Source organism: Gigantopelta aegis, chromosome 4, assembly GCF_016097555.1.
Source record: "Gigantopelta aegis isolate Gae_Host chromosome 4, Gae_host_genome, whole genome shotgun sequence".
NCBI lineage: Eukaryota > Metazoa > Mollusca > Gastropoda > Neomphalida > Peltospiridae > Gigantopelta > Gigantopelta aegis.
The window spans coordinates 63426881-63446988 of NC_054702.1; the positions used below are offsets into that span (position 1 = coordinate 63426881).

Consider the following 20108-nt stretch of genomic DNA (forward strand, 5'->3'; position numbering starts at 1 on the left):
CCAATAGCTTATGATTAATTAACCAATGTGCGTTATTGGTGTTATTAAACAAAAACAAACTTCTTCCCTTTAAATTTGTCTTTTTTTTTTTTTTTCTACTGTAATATTGTCAATGTTATTTTGACAATATGTTTTATTTTATTTTCCCCAATCCCTTCTGTACAAACAAACAAGATACAGGTGTTTTTGGTTTTTCACTGATAACACATAATGTACATACACATAATTATGCGCACGCACGTACACACACATTCACATAAAAAACTGCCACACTTCATTTTGATATTGTATTTATTATTTATATTAACGTAATTATTTAATATATTTTTTACATTAGTATTGATTAATAAATTTTCCAGCCAATTTCTGGAGCTCATGTTTTGTTTTTCCAAATAATTCCATAAGCTTAAAAAATAAAAAAATAAAGAAATTAAAAACAACATAATCTTTATACCATATACGCAAATATTTTCGCGACTAAAATAATTCGCGATCGGGCTTTCATGTTACATTTTCGCGAGGAATTATTTTCGCGACTGTGTCCCCCGATAATAAAATCAAAATTACCCATATTTCATTTGCCAAACTCTTTTCAATGACGATTTCACGCACACACTTCATGTTCACCATGCTGTCTGCGAGACGTCAATGTTGAATGTATGTCTGATAAGACTATTGTCATGTTATCGATGGAACATGCACATGCGATACAGAAAATTGAAACACGCAAATGTCATAAGAAATAACTTTTCATTATTGGTGGTACCCACAAACTTCCATTTAAGGTTACAAAGAAAACAAACAAAACTGAGATTACGTAACAACAGACTTACACCCAAATGTGTGCCATTTCGATCAAATCCATGGGACCAGGCAGGTTTACAGAATTACGTGACCTTGCGGACCTCTGACTACTTGATTCTGATATGGGTTGGGATGTAGAGATAAGACTATATATTATAAGGTAAATAATAATATACCAAATCGAAAATAAGTTCGCGTGTAATTAAATTTGCGGTGCTATCAATTAGGGTCTCCACGAGTACTCGAGTACTCGGGCATGGGTCGAGTCTTGCTAGACTCGAGTCCTGTGAGCGGACTCGAGTACCCATACAAGGTGGAATACAATGATGAACTATAATACACTGGACAATGTAGGACAATAATTACAGGATTAGATAATCAACGATTTAAGTGACACAATAATTATAAAATCATGCACTAGTTTCTTTTTTTAAACTGGCCGTCCATCCATCATAACACTAAATATATCAACCGGTTTCTAAATGCAATACAATGACATGATTTGGCATCCATGTTCAGCCCTGGAATTAAAATGCATAATTCTATTTAACTTTATTCTTTAATCTCATCATCATCTAGTGTAAGTTTCGGGTACTCGGGTCCGGGTCGAGTTTGACCTTCGGGTACTCGAGTCCAATATTTTGGACTCGTGGAGGCCCTACTATCAACGTGTTCGCGATTTTCACAGTATATTTTATTTTTGAACATATTTGTGTATACAGTAACAAGATTTAGTTGAGTTATAAACAAAATCATGCAAGTATATTATTCATTGTGGTGACAGGAACACAAACATATTGGGGGGACTTTATTATTAATAATGACTGACACTCCAAATTACTGGATTTAAATGGATATTACATTGTGGTAACATAATAGACTGCTTTTAACACAAAAGGAGATACGCTTTTTTTACTTTTATTTTCACATGACAGATTCCTACAGTGACAAACATGCTTTTAGTGGGTGGAGGTTACAGAATATTTTACGATCTTCTCCGATAAGTTTGTTAAAATGTATTTTTTGTGACTTATTCTCATGACTGTTTAATTTTCATCAGCAGAGCCTTTCTGATGCTGATTTGTCTGGCTACTATCTGTCATCCAAGAGTTTTAAAGTCTATCACCAACAGTTTACACTTGTCATATCATTATACATTATGCTGGGACTTAGTACAGGCACCCCCTTAGACCAGTGCTCTCAAACTAATAATGAGATTTTATAAGTCTTAGGTGGGATTTAGCTCAAAAAGATCCCTTGATGCTTTATCAGTAGGAGTAGCCTATGTGGCAGCAGTGGGTTTCTTCTCTCTCTTAAATCACCATCATATTATAGCTATATTGAAAAATGTGTTTAGGGTGTCATTTAATAACTAATTCTTTTCTTTCTGCTAAATTTTGTAATAAAATTTTGAAATATAAAGAAAAAAAATTCTATATGGTCTGCTTTCTTTTATAGTTTGTTTTTGACATCAAATTGCCGATGATTAATAAATCAGTGTGCTCTAGTAGTGTTGTTAAACAAAACAAACTGCTTCTATAGGTTGTTTAAATAATTTAGAAACTTAGTACAGGAATATTTAACAGAAGACCACACAGAGTGAATTTATCTATTTTTTAAATTACTTTTTTGACATGGTGGCCTTGGTGCTTGTGGCCATCTGTATATTCGTGAAAAAAAACCCTGTGCTGCTGTGGATGGATTTAAAATTCTTTGAATTACTGGGCAGTGCAGTCCAAAGCGTCTGCCAAGAACTCATAACTAACAAGTGTATTAGACACAACTGTCAACACTAGACATGGTGTTGTGCACTTTCATTTGTAAAGTCAACAGTAACGGTTTATGGTTTTCTTTCATTAATAGAAGGTTACTGCACAAAATATGCAGAAATGCCTATATTGTGATGAAAACATTTTAAAACTGGGAGATATCCTGGCAAATGAATTGCAAAAAAAAGAAGATATGTGTTGTTTCCATCACCAGACTAGACTTTTGTCCAAGCTCCAGGTTCTATAAGTGGTGCTATATAAGGAGGGGGGGGGGGGGGGTTGTAATTTTGAACTGATCTCCAAAAATTATCAAAAGCAACTATGTACATTTGTTACATTTTAATATCCAAAGCACCCCATCTTCCCCACACAAATTGTGTCAGGTTTGATTACATCCTGTAGCGATTTCTGCTGAATAAGCACACAAATCACATCAAAGTGACGTCATCATTTAGGAAAAGATACAAGAGCGTGGCTCAAGAAATAAAAGCACATTGCTCACCCAATATATGTACCGTATATGTTATCTGGCAAAGTTCACACTGCATAAGAATTGCTGAGTAAGCAAACTGCATAAGCATGCCTCTATTTATGTAATCCTTGCTATTATTCATTAAAGGGACGGACCCTAGTTTTTAAACACTGCATCATATTTTTCACTATTAGAGATGTTTATGATCACTGAAATCAAACATTACTTATATTTTATTGTTTATATTATCCATTTCTGTAGAACCGAAGTGCTTCTGATCATCCTGGTGTTTCTAATAAACAAAATGTATTTTGTTTTTATGAATTAAAAAAAAAGAGGAGGAATACAAATGAAGTGACATTTGTAGCACATTGGAAAGGGTCTTAAGATGCAATATTTACAGGGCTAGCTATGGGTTGGCAAAACATTTCACCAAATTGTCTATTAGACATTAAAAATTGCAGAAATCAACAGTTTTTAGTTTTTTTAATGTCAATTATTACACGAAATTATTTCGACAAATTAAAATAAAATTCGCCAACTGCTTTCAAAATTGCTGTTTTCAAAATTTGCTATTGGGGAATTTGGCAAGTGCCAGATCCAGTCCTGATTTATTTCCTTTATGGCTAGGCTTATTGTTTTATTAACCATTTTTAGCTGTGAATGGATAAAAATATGGCTGAAAAGTGAGTAACAACTTACAGTAATAATTCTTGGAGACCAATCGGCTAACAGCAGTAAGTTGGCCTTATGACTGTATTTGATGTCATTGTTTCAGTGATGACTTAATAATATGTAATTACTGTTACGGTGCCTGTATCCAAAAGAGGTTTGGGTATGTCTGTATTTATTAACTTGTCATTTCATTCAACTTATTTTCAGGCTTATATCCAATTAAGGTTCAAGCACACTGTCCAGGGCACACACCAGCTATCAGGATTGTCTGTCCAGGACAGTGGGTTAGTTGTTACTGGTTAGTGTGAGCGAGAAGAGGATGTAGTGGTCTTACACCTACCATATTGAGTCGTTAAAACTAGCTCTGGGTGGGAGCCGCCGGTACCAGGCTGAGAACCCATTACCTACCACCCACATATCTGATGGTTTAACCACGACACCACATGTCCGATGGAAACAAACTTTCTTGAATATAATTATTAATTTTTCTCTGTTTTTGTTAATCTTGCACAGGATCTTTCTTGCTTGAATCGAGATCTGTCCAAGGTGATCTTCCTTGACTGGAATCCCCAGTCGTTCAAGCTACAACCAAAAAACACGTTTCGACTCAAGAAGTGGAGCGGGGAAGATGGAGACACCACCTTGTATGATTTGGGCAACTTCCTTAAAAGTAAGATCATAATTATATTTCTTAGCATACTGACCATGGTATCATGGTGATTTCACAAAATGGTAGCCTGTTTTACAAAACATTGTGGGCCGAATTTACGAAGCCTGTTTTTCTTAAATGCAGGGGTGAGCCGTAGCCCAGTGGTAAAGCGCTCGCGTGATGCACGGTCAGTTTGGGATCGATCCCCATCAGTGGGCCCATTAGACTATTTATCGCTCAAGCCAGTGGACCATGCTGGTACATAAAGGCCGTGGTATGTGCTATCTTGTCTATGGGATGGTGCATATAAAAGGTACATAAAGGCCATGGTATGTGCTATCCTGTCTATGGGATGGTGCATATAAAAGATTCCTTGCTGCTAATCGAAAAGACTTTCCCATGAAGTGGCGACAGCAGATTTTCTCCCTCAATATCTGTGTGGTCCTTAACCATATGTCTGACACCATATATCTGTAAATAAAATGTGTTGAGTGCATCGTTAAATAAAACATTTCCTTCCTTCCTTCCTTTTTAAATGCAGGTGTTTGAGAATTGTAGATGTATGTAGTTACATGCATGTAAGACATAAACAGGCTTCGTAAATTCGGCCCTGTAGGTTTACCTTCACTGTTAGCCGTTTTACACTTGTGGTACATTTCAGGTACTTACAAAATATGTTTTCAGCCTAAGATTTACTTATACAAATAAAACTAGGCTTACAACGATTTGTGAAATAGTCTGTTGGAATATACAGTTGGTAGTCCATGTACTACTTGCATTTCAGCATGAAAAGTTTGTTAAAGTTTGTTTTGTTTAATGATACCACTAGAGCACATTGATTAATTAATCATCGGTTATTGTATGTCAAACATTTGGTATTTCTGACTCGTAATCATCAGAGGAAACCTGATACATTTTTCTTAATACAGCAAAAGATCTTTTATATGTACTTTCCCACAGACAGAAAAGCACACACCATGGCCGTTGACCAATTGTGGTGCACTGGTTGGAACCAGAAAAAAACTTCAGCATGCAGAAGGAAGGAAATGTTTTATTTAACGACACACTCAACACATTTTATTTACGGTTATACGGCATTAGACATATGGTTAAAGAGACCATTCGTCCCTATTTGGAATTGCGACGGGACGTAGCCCAGTGGTAAAGCGTTAGCTTGATGCGTGGTCAGTCTAGGATTGATTCCCATCAGTGGACCCATTGGGCTATTTCTCGTCCCAGCCAGTGCTCCACAACTGGTGTAACAAAGGCTGTGGTATATACTATCCTGTCTGTGGGATGGTGCATATAAAAGATCTCTTGCTGCTAATCGAAAAGAGTAGCCCATGAAGTAGCAACAGCGGGTTTCCTCTCTATATCTGTTTGGTCCTTAATCATATGTCTGACGCCATATACAGTAACCGTAAATAAAATGTGTTGAGTGCATCGTTAAATAAAATATTTCCTTCCAATTTGGAATTATCCGGGGTTTTGTATGAAATTGTCATAGTGAACTTTGCATAGGAATTACACCGGTATCACTTTTGTGTTTGAAATTATTGTCAAAGGGAAGTTTTTCTGTACATGTATTGGGAACTGTCAGGTTTTTTTTATATAATATTATCAGAACAAGCTTTGTCTTTATATTTGGAATTATTAGTTTTATATGTACAGTAAAAGTTCTTAAGACCAGACCCTCTGTAAACTGGAATTCCCTCAAAACCAGATGTTTTACAGTTCCTTTAAAAAAAACTGGGGCCTAATTCACTAAACTCTCGCAACTTTGCGATCTCGCAGTGCAATGCTAAAAGACTTGCAAAGAGGATGCTTTGTTGTCTAAGAGACCTTTGTGAATTAGGCCCCAGAACAGAACTTAACGTCTCTAAACCGGATCTCTCTTAAAACCGGATCTCTTAAAACCGGACATTTGTCTTGATCCCAAGGGTATCCAGTTTAGAGTGTTTTCACTGTATATAGAAATGTCAGATGTTTTTGTTTTTATTCTGTATGTGGAACTGCCAGAGGTTGTCTGTATTCTGTCTCTACATGAAATTGTCAGATACTGTGAGTTCCAAGTATCAGGATCTGTTTTGTTGTCATATTCTAGCCAGCTGTAATAGACTGCACCAACACACAGGTTGTTTGGGTCATGGCGATCTAGCAGCATGTCACTGTTATGATTAATGGTTACCATGACTACAGGAGTGTTTGTTAATATTTGGACTTTGATAACATGTTTTTACAGTAATATCTCATGATGAATTTATTAGTATTTATACAAAGTTGCCGTTCTGTCAGCAGAGCAAAATTAATGTTGAGTCATAAAGATGAAACAAATTGACAAAACACTTCCGTTTTGTTTGGTTTTGTCATAATATATTCATTTCTGTCTTTTAATGGACTATAATTGTATAATCACATTGCATTATTGATTAAGAATCTTCCACAAAGGAAGTAGACTGCATTTGAACAAAAGACATGCAGGGACGCTGTTTATGTCTGCTTCAGGCCAATCCTTGAAAACTTTTTTTTTCTTCTTTAAATATTGTAATACAGTGAATGGACTTTATTTTTTAATACAGTAAAGCACACTTATAACGAACTTCCTTAGAACGAACTATTGCATAGAGTGAACTGATCATAAAGTCCTGTTTTATCTACCTATATACATAAAATGAACATGCTTAGAACAAACTATTGCATAGAGTGAACTGATCGTAAAGTCCCGTTTTATCTCCCTATGTACATATAACGAACATGCTTAGAACAAACTATTGCATAGATCGAACTGATCGTAAAGTCCCGTTTTATCTCCCTATATATTAATGACCAACTTGTACTAATGTGTACAACAAACTACTGCTGTAACGAACTAACTATCATGGTCCCTTCAGGTTCGTTATAAGAGTACTTCACTGTACTTAAATGTTTATATATATTTTTAATATATTCTTTGAATTTAAAAAGACTATTCTGAATTTACTGCCATTGTTAACACGTTTCTGTCTGTTGGCATCTAACATCCCTTTTCACCACTGAAAATACATATGAAATGCAGTCCCTTGTTTAGAATATCAGTTTTTGTAAACAGGGTTCTTATGTGTCCTGGAAATCCTGGAATGTCCTTGAATTTTGTGATTTTAAAATCCAAGCCTGGAATGTCCTGGACAAAAGCAGTAAATTTTATTGTGTCCTGGAAATTTAGGCCAAAAATTTGGTGGTTTATTTTTTCCCCATCTTTAATTTTGTTGTTCTCATGACCTGTCTAAATTCAGACAACAGTTTCTTGTAAAAACATTCATTGATTGAACATTTCATGTCCTGGGGGTGAAAAAAAAGTCCTGGAAAAGTCCTTCGAAATGTCCTTGAATTTGATGTTTTTTCAGGTGTAAGAATCCTGGTATATTCAATTTGTTTCTGATGATTTGTATTGTTTGTGGTAGTGTAAATTTCATTTTATTACCTCATATATGTGTTTTAATATATGTGAAATTGGAAGGTAAAATCTACAAATAGTAGGACAACCAAAAACATTGCATATACACACACTAATATGTTTTATTCTAAGTACAAAAATTTATTTAATATGTACTGCAAAAAAAAAGAGGTTCAATTAGTTTAAAATATGTTTCAGTGGCAACAAGCTACAAAAAATAATAGATTGGTTAGCTAATCAAAATATTTTGTAACTGTGGCCTTATGATCAGAGAAAATTAACATTGAATGATAGAGACTTTCACATGGGGGAAAAAAAGAGAGAGAGGAAAGAGAGAAAAAAAAAAGAAATTAAAAGCTTTTTGATATATTCTCATCTGAATCGATATCAAGTATTATAGAAATAATCGTGTGAATGCCCTTCACTAAATTCAGTTGTGCTGTTTTCATTATCACACGGTAATATTTTTTCCTTGTCTGCTATCTAATAAATTGCACCTTTTAATGGATTCCATTGCTTGTAGTATGAGACCGAAAATATCTTCTGTCAGGGTCCGGAAATAAAAGCACAAAGATAAACAAATTTCATTGACAACTTTGGTAGTGGTGCGACTAAATCGATGAGATAACTGCTGCTATTGGATCTATTTTTTCACCTTCTTTATAACATTATTACACAACAGAATGATTTAATGTCACGTTATTGCTAATCAATTGAGCTTTTATATGTTATTTCTGCCCCCCTGTATCCATTAGTGCATGCATCGACGACATCTGACATGTTAAGAAAATTGTAATTAAGTCTTTCAAACTTTTGTTACATTTAATAGCCTCTTTTTTTTTCTGCTCGATGTGTGGAAATAATGCAGTGCAGTTGCTTTTGATTGATTGATTTATTAATTAATATTTAATGAATTTTAAAAAAACACAACAAATTTGTTGGTTCCAATAAGAAATATATATAAATATGTTCTTAGAGCTGTTTTTAAAAAGGAAAATAAAATATGGCTTCAAAACCTGCAATTTTTGCCTTGCACCGACCAGTGATCCATAACTGGTTCAACAATGGCCATGGTTTGTGCTATCCTGTCTGTGGGAAGCGCAAATAAAAGATCCCTTGCTGCTAATCGGAAAGAGTAGCCCATGTAGTGGCGACAGTGGGTTTCCTCTCAAAATCTGTGTGGTCCTTAACCATATGTCTGACGCCATATAACCGTAAATAAAATGTGTTGAGTGCGTCATTAAATAAAATATTTCTTTCTTACTTTCTTTCTTTCCTACCCATTGAGCCTTTGGAGTTGGTATCTGGATTGAAAATCCCATGCCTCTGCTTTTATGAAGTAAAAAGGCAAGATATTAAAGTTAACATTAAAATTTTGTGTTTAAATCAGTTTCTCACAAACTACATGTATAAGTCTTAGGTCAGTGAAACTTGGTTTATAGTTGCACCTATGGATGTTCATCACAGTGCACTCAAACATTTTATGGTACTTGGTAGGCGAGACACGTTTTTCAAGTTGTTTAAAGGGACATTCCTGAGTTTGCTGCAATTTTTAATATGTTATTGACCAACAGAGACTTTTGAACGATTGTAATTACATATCAAATATATTTTTCTGCATAAAGTATTAAGGGCTATATATTAAATGTATTTCTGATCGTTCTACTATTTGTACTAGGTTAAATTTCATTTTATGTCCTAAATTGTTTTGTTTTTCGTACATACGAAATTATTTGAAGACAAAATCCAGTTTGGGCTTCTTACAAATATTAAGATGACCAGAAACACATTGAATATACAGAAACTGATATTCTAAACAAGAAAATATATTAAATATGTAAGTTTAATCATAGAAATATTTAATTTTTCTGAAACATCTTACAATGCAGCAAACTCAGGAATGTCCCTTTAATACATGTAGCTGGGATATTTTTTTTATTATTGTTAGTGATCTTTCAGCTTTTTTATATGATTTCAGGTCTTTTAAAAAAAACAATTCGCATTAGTATTTTTTTATAAAGCAAATAGGATTTGATCCTAGATACTAGAAAATTACCTTTATTTAAGTATACAACATATAGTATATACATTTCAGCTTTTGAAAGATATGTCAGCTTTTTAAAATGGAGCCATCAATATTACATTTCTAAAAAAAAAAAATGTTTTGTGTAATATGAAATTGCATGTGAGGGGTTGGGGAATAATGTGAAGACTTTCTTTCTTTTTTCTTTGGTGGTACAGGTACATAATACTGGCAGTGAATGCAAAATAAAGGATCAGATTCTATTTACTTAATTCCATCCAGAAATATTTTAATGGATCAGTGGGGAGGAGTAAGGTCAATACCCTCATGTCTCTATCATTAACAACTAACCATTAACACACACACATACACACACACTCACACTCGCACACGCACACGCACACTCACACACACACTCGCACACATGCACGTACACGCGCACACACACACACACTCACACGCACACACACACACACTCACACACACTCACACTCACCCCCTCGCGCACGCACACACACACTCGCACACACACACTCACACTCACACACACGTGCACACACACACACACACACACATACATACACACACACACACACACACACACACACACACACACACACACACACACACACACACACACACACACACAGAGTCCTGGACAGACAGCCCAAATAGCTGAGGTATATATCCAGGGCAGTGTGCTTGAACTGTAACTGGATATAGGTACCAAAATCAAGTTAAAATGGACAAATACAAGATGTACCTTTTAGTAGTTTTACAAAAATCAGATGCAACTCAACAAATGGTTTTATTTTGTATTTGGATCACAGTTAATTTTTATCCTGATCCATTTTTTAGTTTGTGGGAAATGGATTAGGAGTGGTTGATTTCTTTTTTATCTTAATGGCCTGAATTTACAAAGCCTGTTTATGTCTTACACATGTGTAACTACATACATTTACAATGCTTAAAACACCTGCATTTAAGAAAAACAGGCTTCGTAAATTTGGCCCAGTATCATTTACAAGTAATACATCTATCAGTAGTTAATAAGCATGAGGAGCCTTTGCCTTTTATTTTTATTACAGTGAATATTATCAGTCGCATGTAGACATTTGTAAGTACAATAAATTATCCATTGATGATCCGTATATTTTTGTGTTTGTTGCTTTGTACACTAGACACCTTTATTTTATACTTGATTTTTATTTTTTTTATTTGGGGGTGGTGGGCATTATGTAGAGGGAAAATACAGTATTTGTTTTTATACGCCTGTCTATGATGGGTCTTATTATGGTATGATATTGTCCATATGTACAACATGTACGTCTGTCTGTCAACTTTTTCTTGTCTGGACCATATCTTGCATACAGATGCATACAGGATCATCAAACCTCACATGTAGGAACAACTTGCGATGGTGGTGTGTCACATACAATTATGGTTTTCCATCAGACTCCTGACGGGCTTATTATGCACCTTATCGGTACTCTTGTTTATTTTAGCTGTGGGTACGAGTGGTGTTGAGGATGTACGGGATGTGATGGAGTACTACAGCCAGTTTGATGACCCCATTGCAGCTTTCAAAGAAAACCAGAGGAAACTTCAAGTAAGAGGATTCACTTAGATCTGGTTGTACAGTTAATTACAGAATATTTATTTTCTTACAAATGATAAACTTTAAAATGGTGACCTGTTGTTTTCATATCCACTTATGTGCTGCTGTTTGCAGTGGACTCTTATCTAGCCTTGTTTGTGTTTTGTGTTAAGAATGTTAAAGTATTTGAACAGCAAGCGTGGTTAATTCTAGAATATTCCTCATCTTCAAAAGAAGGAGATGGTTTCAAGTAGCATTTCAAGAATATTGCAACTTTCCAGGCAACTGGTCCTTCAGTATTGGACTGGTAGGGAACTACAGTTTTCATCTCTATATGTCCGTCTGTCCGACATATAGTTTTCCAAAAAAAATTCACAATGCTTCAAAATATTCAATGACAGATCAAGTTTGACTTTCATAACAATTTATCCCTTGGCCCTTGAACTGAACTTAAGAGATATGAACATTTATTGAGCCAGGCAGGGCACATGTATTGCATTAGCAGGACTCTCAGAATGCTTGTTTTATATAATAGGGGATAAATGGTTGCTTGTCATTATTAAGTATTGGAATTGCTTCTTTGTGATGGTTAATGAGCACATTGGATTATCTGTTATCCAGGGGTGGGAAAAAATAAAATTGTAAATCGGTCCCACTTGATGTCATCACTACCGAGGGGGAATGCTTTTCCCCACCCCTGCTGTTATTCATGATTTCAAGTGTTACATGACTTAGAGAGCTAATGAATATTTTTTTTTTTTTTTTTATATATTATTTATTTATTTTGTTTTTGTCTTAACAGGAGCAGGAGCAGGCACTAGCTCAACAACAGAAGCAAGAAGTGAAGAAGCCAGCGCCAAGCTGGGCCGGCCTGAACATCTTTAAGAGATGATGGCTGCCGCGGTTTGGTCCTGTTGACTGGTACACATGCCCTGATCTGCTAAAACTGTTTTTTTTTTTAATGCAGGTGCTCAATTGACCTCCATCCATAGATATATAGCTGTAAACAATGGTGTTTTTATGATCTTCATATGACCTCCCAGAAACGGTTATTAAACATTTGATACATTTTGTACTCACTCTCAGACAATTGTGAATACAGGGTTTGAACTTTAGAATTTGTCATACATAGCAATTGCTTTTTTAATGCCATTGGTGAAACGGCTTACTGATGGTAATTTTGAACTTACAGCAATTTGGGGTTTTTTAATAACTTTTGCAGCAAATAAACATGACTGAAGGGTTTGCTGTATAAAAGTCGGTTTCAAATGTCAGGGGTGGGAATTCTCCTCGGATCTTCTGTTTTCCTCTCATGGAAATTGCATTTCCTCGCATTTTAATCGTCCTTTCCTCCAAAATGTGTCAGATGGCACAGATTTTAACCTAGGATTTGAAGAATATCCAGGACCCCTCTAGATTTTCTCTTTTTTTACAGTTCGCCATTTCCCATCTCTGAATGTACAAAATTGTGTATACATTTTGGTGTAAACATTTTGTGGATGTTGAGCTGCTTTACAGAGGCAGTAATTTTTATCCAGCAGCACATTGATGTTTGGCAATTTATATCCCACTGACGGCAGTTTTCATTGGTGTCATCGATAAGTTCAAGTTCTGTAAATATATATGTATTTTTCGTTTCGTCTTTGTGTGTGTTTGAAGCCCTGCAAGCAGGATAAAACAATCATCAGTTTATCAAGACTGTAGTTTGATTTTGAGTTGGTAAAAGATGTTAAGTACTAAAACATGCAATTGCTACTTTATGGCATGTATTCCAGTATGAAGATTGTACAAAATATCATGTGGTTGTTTTACAAAAGGTTATTATGTGTCAGTGTGAGAAGGGTAGAGGTGATAAGCAATTTTATTCAGTGGCAGATTTGGTTTGAGGCAACTTGATATAATTACCAGTTTGATGGCAAACTGTATCATACTAACATCCTGCACCAATATACATATATTCTGCTTTCTTCATTCACAAAATCCTGTGTCGCTGGAAAAAAAATTGTGTGGATTAAAGTAAACTGCAAACTGTATCATACTAACATAATATACATATATTCTGCATATACGAGCTAACGGCCTCACTTTGATGGCAGACGGCACCATACTAATGTCCCGGACTAATATTGCTGTCAACATATATTCTGTTTTCTTCATTCACAAAATCCTGAATCTGTCCATATCTCACTGGAATTTTGTTTTGTGGATTGAAGTGTTATATAATGTAGTTGATTGATATTGTCATCATTTCTTTTGTAAGTATTGATTGTTACAATAGTAAATATATATAAGTCCATCTTAACAAACTCTGAAAAACATTGTGTCCTGTGTGAATAGTGCCACAGTATTTTATGACGGCATTTAATGAAATGCTAGTTAAAAACAAATTCACAATTTGTACTTTATTTGAAAAAGGAAAAATCCATGCTCCATTAACCTGAAGCTTACTGTTACCATTTGTGAACATCAGTACAAGTACATGTGTATAACATAACCTTTTATTATTATTACATCTCCCGCCTGTTACCAACTACGTTGGACTGCTGATGCTCCCTTGCACCTGCCAGTCAGGCGGTCCCTCCTTCAACCACCCCAACCCTTTCCTGTCCTGGACGGAGGAACCGGCTGAGGCTGGTACTTGTGCCCAGGACAGGCATGTGCTACAACAGCTTGCTCTGAATGTGCATGCTAAACAATTTGGAATTGAATTATTACATTAGTCAAATCAGTTTCATTTATGAAGTGGAATGATAAAGAACTATTACTGCTGTGACAAATACCATCTGTGGTAGATTTTGTCATTTCATTTGCTCCTCTGTAGAATTTTGTATTGTATACAGTTTGATGCAGAACTTCAAAGTAATGGTCATTTCTGTAATTTTTGTTAGAAATTATTAAATGTGAGGATACATACTTGTACATAAGATGCTAGCGTGTGATTTAAATAAAAGTGCTTATAAAAATAACAAATTTTGTTTTATTTTCCGATAATGAACATTTTGATTCATGCAGCAAATTGGAATGTCTTTTTACATCCATGAACATTGGAACTTAATCCATTTTTCTGATGTCATATTTTTATGTTAACTATAAATTATTGAAATAACTAGATTATTTTCAATAATCTACATCTATAACAAAATAATAATCACTTGTGAATGATCTAATTTGACAGTTTTCTTTATGTTTAGGCCATGGTATGTCCTGTCCTGATTATGGGAAAGTACACATAAAAGATCCTTTGCTGTTTTTCAGTAGGAACAGCCTATGTGGTGGCAGTTGGTTTCTTTTTCTATCCCTTTACCAAGTGTCAAAAATAATGTTAACCACCAAACAGCCATAGTTTACAATGTGCTGAGGTGTCAGTTAACAAATATGCCTTTCCTTTACACAGTATTAAAGGTACTTAGTCCTCTTACTATTGCAGGGTATTTGTGATTTAATACACTGATTCTAGTTTGAAATATTTCTGTTTGGGATATTGGTCTCATAAAATGTACTTTTTGAGTGCTTAGTCACCTACATATTCATCCATTCCTCCTGTCAAAATGTTCAAATAGATCTGAAAATAAGTCGGTACTTGTGTTCATGATCAGTCAAATAGTTTTCAATTTTCAAATATCTTGACAATTCAACAGGATGTAAAATGTACTGACAAACAAAATGTGTTATTCAAATTGTGTCACACACCAGATGATCATTTGAAAACCCTATTTCGAGCTGTGACTAAGACACCGATGTGTAAAAATGAATATTCTGAGTAAGAGACTGTAAGTTTAAACCAGAAGTATCATTACGTGCTATAAGAGGAGCATAGACTCTTAAAGACCTCTGAACATGTCATTGTAAATATGTAGCATAATATGCAGCATATTAAGATGTATAAAATCTCAGAAGCGTGGACCTTTAAAGGCTACAAAGCTCTGCATTGAAAATATGTTAAGACTGTATACAGCACGAAATATTACCAAAATGCATAAACATTTCTGAAGAATTGCATATTGCCTGCTCTTATGCTAATGTTAACTGTGTATACTGGGAGGTTAATTCAGTGTGGTATTACTGCAAGTCAATTTTCATTAGAATGCAGTCATTTGTAGCTGCAGCTGTAGTGGGTGTACATCGTGTAGGAGCCTGTGCAGCCGGGAAGAGAGTCTGCCTGCATCTACAGTCTTTCGTTTGATCATTTTAACTTAATGGGAATGTTTGTGCATCCACTTCATCACATTCAGCAATCCACTGTTTTGCACAGTTCTTTACATGGTGTTTTAATTTTATATTTGCGATGATCATCATTTCATTTATGCATTTACCTTAATTGGGGCGGGACGTAGCCCAGTGGTACAGCGCTAGCTTGATGCGCGGTCGCTTTGGGATCGATCCCCGTTGTTGGGCCCATTGGGCTATTTCATGTTTTAGCCAGTACTATCCTGTCTGTGGGACGGTGCATATAAAAGATCCCTTGCTACTAATGGAAAAATGAAGTGGGTTTCCTCTCTGAGACTATAATATTATGTCATAATAACCAAATGTTTTGACACCCCAATAGCTGATGTATTTTTCCGTGCTGGGGTTTTATTAAATACTCATTCAGCATTCCACTGAAATCAGAGTGGTTGCAATATATATTAGTCCTATCTAAGAATCATAATTTCATAAAATATACTTTTTGTTAAAAATTGTGTACATAGACAACATATTAAGACAAACAAGCGTTTTACTTTAGAAGTAAGCTACATTCAGTGACGTGAGATGTCAATGACATTTCATGTTGTATTCAAAATCTCCTGTTACTTGTACTGATAAATGGTACATCAATGAAATACTGTGTCTTGATTTCACTTTTTCTGCATATTTTTTTTATAAAAAATAGGCTTCTTATCTTTTAATATTTTACTGTTAAACCAAATGTTTATACCAACTATACTGTTTTCATTTACTATTGGTTGTTTATTACATTTGATGTTTTGCCAGCTGTCAAGAACATCTTCCCAAAAAGGGTTACCGTAGTCATATTTTTTTTTTTTAAATTAATAAAATGATCACCATACATAATTAATTAGTTCTTTGATCGATATACCTTTAATTGATGAGAAAAGACGTCAGTTTTGCGTTGATTAAAAGTAACCTTCTTATCCACATTGACTTTAATGATGTTATATATGTAGATAGTTTAATAATTTTTACCCCTCCCCCATTTTTATGGTCCTGAATTATAACTTCTCTTTTAACTTTATCAGATTTATTTTGCCAAATGAATTTGTAAAATCGTGTATTTAACTGTTCAACTAAATGTTCTGATGGGGATGGTAGCGAATTTATTAAATGTTATTTTTGGTTAATATTAATGATTTTAACACTGTCAGTCTGCCTAATAGTTTAAGTTTACGGGCACTGCATGCTTTCATTGCAATTTGTATTTCAACTATTTTTGGCTCGAAATTATCTGTAATAATATCTTGTAAATTTAAAGAGAAATTAATACCTAATAAAGTAAATTGGGTTGAACCCCATTGTAGCATCCATCTAGAATGATGAAACACTTATTTTGAATATTTTTTTCTGCCTATCCATATTAGCTTTGATTTTGAATAATTTAGCTTCAGACTAGATATTTTTGCAAATAAATCCAATGTAGTAAGTGTATTGTACAGGGAATCTGGGGATCCATCTAAGTTAAAAGTAGTGTCATTAGCATATTGAGAAATCAGGAATTCTTCTCCATCAATATTTATACCCTTATTACATATTAAAATTGTAAGTATTTCCGTGCATGTTACAAATATTGAAAGAGATAATGGGTCACCTTGCCTATAACCTTTATTTAATTTAAAACCTAATAAGTGTTCATTTTGTATTACTGCTGAGACAGAATTTTTATAAAATGTTTTTATCCAATTTTTAATACAAGTCTTAAAATTAAAAGGATCTAAAACTTCTTGTATTATAGAGAATCAACAGCTTTCTCAAAGTCTACCAATAGTAATTGACCTGGTATATTTTGTATATTGCATAATGTCATATTAAACATATATATTTGCCTATGAATCTAGTTATAAAGTATTAATATATAATATAATTTTAAAAATTGTCGACCTGAAGTATTGTAAAGTTAAAGTTTGTTTTGTTTCACGACACCACCAAAGCACATTGATTTATTAATCATCGGCTATTGGATGTCAAACATCTGATAATTTTGACATATAGTCTTAGACCGCTACATTTTTTCATTAGTAGCAAGGGATCTTTTATATGCACCATTCCACAGACAGGGTGGCACATACCATGGCCTTTGATATACCAGTTGTGGCACACTGGCTGGAACGAGAAATACCCAGAAGTATTGTAGTACGAAAGCAAACATAGGTATTTCTTTTATCTTTTTATTTTATTCTGCAAAGACTGCGATTATTTGTTTTATACTATGATGTTCTGTCTGCAATATGCTGAATAAAACAACTTTTATGTTAATGTAGCATTATAGGATTATTTTGTTAACAAAATAAAATAATATTTAACACTATGGGGCAATATGAATTTAAAAAACACCAAAGTCCACCCAAAATGATGGCTGTTGGGCGGCAAACCATGGTGTGCGTGATTGTGTGTGTGTTAGTGCGTGCGTGCGTTGTATCCGAGTGTGTGTATGTGCGTATGTCTGTGTGTGTGTTGTATGGTTGTGTGGTGCGTGCATGTGTGTATTATATAACATAACTACTTTACATTTTGTGTAATATTCATTTTTTTCTTCTGAATAAAATAATAATTTATTAAAAGAAGAATTAAGTTTGACATTTTGTAATTTGGATTGGTTTTTATATTGCCAAAAGTGAGTAGGCAAACAGGCTTCAACATGTCTTTAATAAGGTCTCTTTGAGTGCACAAAAAGGCAGATGCCCTGTTCCGCGTGTATATGTTTGTGTATTTGGACATCAGTTAGAGCCATTTGTTAAATAAACAGTAGACACATGAATTAGGCTATCTACAGATAACCATGTCACTTTGTAGCCAAGCAAAACTTTACAAATCTTTTTTTGTTGAATACATATTCTCACACACATATATGAATTTTTACCTATCTTTTTTTTTTTTTCAAACTGTTTATTGAAAGAGACAATTTGTGTTTGTTTGTAGTTGTTTTATCAGACAAATTGCACCGCCCTTTTCCAACAATGTGCAAAAGTTAAGAGACAGCCAGTTCGTTTGGCTGGGAGTAAAACCAACAAAGATGCAGGCCATTTGTCTTACCGTGGTGTTTGGTTGTGTGGAAAGCGTTTTTTCCCCTCTGTAGCCATGACAAAGTTATGGAATGGTTGTGCTGACAAAAGAGACAATCAATATACAGGCTAAAGCAGCACATGAGATAAATTTACTTTTCCAGGCATGTGTGTGACTTTCCCATAAGTGTCCATTCACCGCACATGCTTACAGTTATGCAACATAATGCACTTTGGCTGTACTGCTGTGCAGAATGTGCATAAGTTTAAAAAAAAAAAAATGCTTAATGGTGAATTATTGATGATATACCGTTGGAGACACTACGACCAAGGTAAGCAATGTTTATTTGTTTGTTTAGTTTTAACTGTGGGAGATGGTTTCCATTTCTTTGACAAAAATATCCTATGCTTGTGGTCTGTCTCATTTTGAAAATAATAAATTATTGAAAATTGTCAGTGGAATATTGCATGTAAAAGACCCTTTGTTGTTAAAAGGGTACATTATGTGGAAGGATTGTGTTGTATGTTAAGAGTTTGTTTTGTTCAATGAGGCCAATGGAGCACATTAATTAATTAATCATTGGCTACTTGATGTCAAACATTTGTTTATTTCGAGTCTTAGGATGAAAAATTATTTTCATTAGCAGTAAGGAATCTTTCAAATGCACTTTCTCACACACGTCAGCACATACCACAGCATTTCACATACCATTCGTGGAGCAATATGATGTATGTTTACAACACATACAGGGTATTCAGTATTAGATATTCTTACTGTTTTTGGATGCATCTTTAGTATGGTTGTTCTGGATGCTTTGTGTAGCAATATTTTTATCTTTCTCTGCACCATCTCCAATATAAACATAGATACAAAAATTGATACAATATAACAAAATTTGCAACTTGAAAATATTTTAATTATTGATTGGAAAACTGGAGAAATGTATTCTGTGTAACTTTGCAATGTTACGGCCAAGCTTTAAAACAATGTTTTCTCGATCCCACTAATTAACACATACAAAGTATACACCTGGAATTTTTTTTCTAAAGTTTCTTTTGTTTAACGACACCACTAGAGCACATTGATTTATTAATCATTGGCTATTGGATGTCAAACATTTGATAATTTTGACATAGTCTTAGAGAGGAAACCCGCTACATTTTCCCATTAGTAGCAAGGGATCTTTCAATCTGATTAAAATTAGCTCTACAGGTCTACCAGTAGATCTAACAGCATTGCATGGAATCTCATGTCCAGGTGACATTTCATCTATAAATAACAATTTAAATATCAACCAATTACACTTCGCCTTTTGTAGCATTATTCGGGAGCATACAGATTCTAAAAATATCAGGTGAGACTATTTATGCAATAGGCAAAAATGTTAGTCTATTTCAACATTAAAAAATGGGAAAAGTGCAGTAATAAACTCTAGATTGTATACTAGTATAAACTGATTTTATGGTTA

At 34.4% G+C, this 20108-nt stretch overlaps 1 protein-coding gene across 1 annotated transcript in view; it reads left to right on the forward strand.

Moving 5' to 3' along the window:
• LOC121370905 (mitochondrial import inner membrane translocase subunit TIM50-C-like) overlaps positions 1 to 14388 on the forward strand; it is a 33109-nt gene extending 18721 nt beyond the window's left edge. The window contains exons 8-10 of the mRNA XM_041496439.1: positions 4234 to 4390; positions 11331 to 11434; positions 12225 to 14388. Of these exons, the coding sequence (XP_041352373.1) occupies positions 4234 to 4390; positions 11331 to 11434; positions 12225 to 12314 (351 nt within the window). The 3' untranslated portion in view covers positions 12315 to 14388. The remainder of the gene's footprint in view (positions 1 to 4233; positions 4391 to 11330; positions 11435 to 12224) is intronic.
• Positions 14389 to 20108: the final 5720 nt, after the last annotated feature.